Source organism: Galeopterus variegatus, unplaced genomic scaffold, assembly GCF_000696425.1.
Source record: "Galeopterus variegatus unplaced genomic scaffold, G_variegatus-3.0.2 Scaffold5059, whole genome shotgun sequence".
Classification (NCBI taxonomy): Eukaryota; Metazoa; Chordata; class Mammalia; order Dermoptera; family Cynocephalidae; genus Galeopterus; species Galeopterus variegatus.
In genome coordinates this window covers 44,675-46,441 of record NW_007731170.1, presented here as the reverse complement: position 1 = coordinate 46,441, position 1,767 = coordinate 44,675, and the positions used below count along the sequence as shown (strand labels likewise).

General features: G+C 35.0%; 1 protein-coding gene across 1 annotated transcript in view; it reads right to left on the bottom strand.

Annotated features, from left to right (window-relative positions):
* The window catches only part of LOC103604270 (E3 ubiquitin-protein ligase TTC3-like), a 62,471-nt gene that overhangs the window by 18,326 nt on the left and 42,378 nt on the right, over positions 1-1,767 (bottom strand). The window contains exon 16 of the mRNA XM_008588837.1: positions 1,575-1,714. Within this exon, the coding sequence (XP_008587059.1) occupies positions 1,575-1,714 (140 nt within the window). The remainder of the gene's footprint in view (positions 1-1,574; positions 1,715-1,767) is intronic.

Here is a 1,767-nt window from a genome sequence, read left to right as displayed (position 1 = left end):
TTTAAGATTTTGCTTAAAAATCTAAATTTAAAAATTTAGCTTTAAAGCATTTATTTGGAAAAGTGCAAAAAGCCTAAAGAAGCCCATGGTTTATCTTTAAATCGTGACAGAAAAGGCAAAGAAATATATTTAATAGGGTAAAAAAATAATAAAAAAAAGTTGATTCCTCAGCAGAAATGCTAGCACAGAAAAAAGTTTTTCTTATCATTAATAGCCTCATTTATCTTGTCTAGTTTGATAGTATGTCTAAACTGAATATATAAAAAATATAAATCAAATGTAAATATTTCAACATTTTAAATAACTAAGGATTAAAAACGGACATGTTCACATAATTATGCGGCAAAGAGCTTTACAGACATTATCATTTTCTTAAAAGTGCTCTACCAATGAAACTACCTTGAACATAATCAAAATGACATGACATAGGGAGTGAAAATACTAAGGCAGTGTTGTCTATTTCCTTCTTCTGAGGACTGCTTAAATGTGATGCCAGCAAGACTTGTAATGAAAGTCATCTGATCATATGGCATGGAACATGGAAAAAACATAAACACCCTTGAAAGGTGAGCTTGTAGCATGGCCCCCAATGAACATCCCTCCCCTTATTCATGCCCTTGAAAATCTGGGCTAGGCCTACGACTCGCTTTAAGCAACAGAATGTAGCAGAAGTGATGCTGTGACAGTTTGGGGCCTGAACCTTCAGAAGGCCTGGCAGCTTCCACTTTGGTGCCCTTGGGTATGGCAGCCATGCTAGAGATCACATGGAAAGACAATGAAGATAAAAGTGACATGGAGAGGCTAGATGGCAAAGGAGAAACTCTGAAACTACATGAAGAGAGAGGCAGAGCCATCCCAGCATCCCGCCTGAGCCCAGTCCCAGCTAAAAGCAACCACACGAGGGGCTACTGGCAAGACCTGCAGAAGAGCGGTCCAGCTGAACTCAGCCCTGACTGCAAAATCATGAGCAAATAAAATGGCTGTTAAGTTACTGAGTTTTGGGTGTTTTGTTTCACAGTAGTAGATAACAAGCTGAGGAATCACACAACATATCATTATTTGGAACAAAGGGAGGTTAGGAATGGATCATACAAGGTTTTAACACACACTTGGTCCACCTGACAACTATGCCCAGGATCTGAGTGTACTACGAAATCTTTCACACTATAATATCAAATTTTAATAATTTAAAGGATGGAGTAATTATAAGTAAAATAATCACCACAGAATCTTAGTGCTGGAAAGAACCTTAGATTACACTATCTCTCTCATTTTACCAGTTAGGAAAAAGAGGGTCTAAGGTAATGTTTATAGTAAGGGGTAGTGTTCATACTAGAAGGAAATCAGTTTTTTGTTGATTCTCAGTCCCATGCTACCCCCACCTTTATATAATTTATCTGAAAACATGCTAGGTTTAGAAAAATTACTCAATGGATGCTTTTTAAAATGAGATTAAAACACTGTGACACTGTATCTATAAATTTTTACTTGACATAGTTTGAAATTAAATATTGAAAATGTGAAAATAACAAAAAAAACCCAATAAAAATTATTGCCTTTCAATTGTTACTTACATTTCACTGGCACTTAAAACCTTTTTAATTTTCTTCTTCAGTGCTTTTAATCTTTCTTGGATTTCTTTTTTCTCTTGTTGCCATTTTTTAATTTCTTTTTCCAAATCTTGGAGGAACCAATCTAATTCCGTCTTTGAGATCTAAAAACATTTTAGAAAGTACTTAAAGAAATGGCACAGTTTACTTTTTTTTT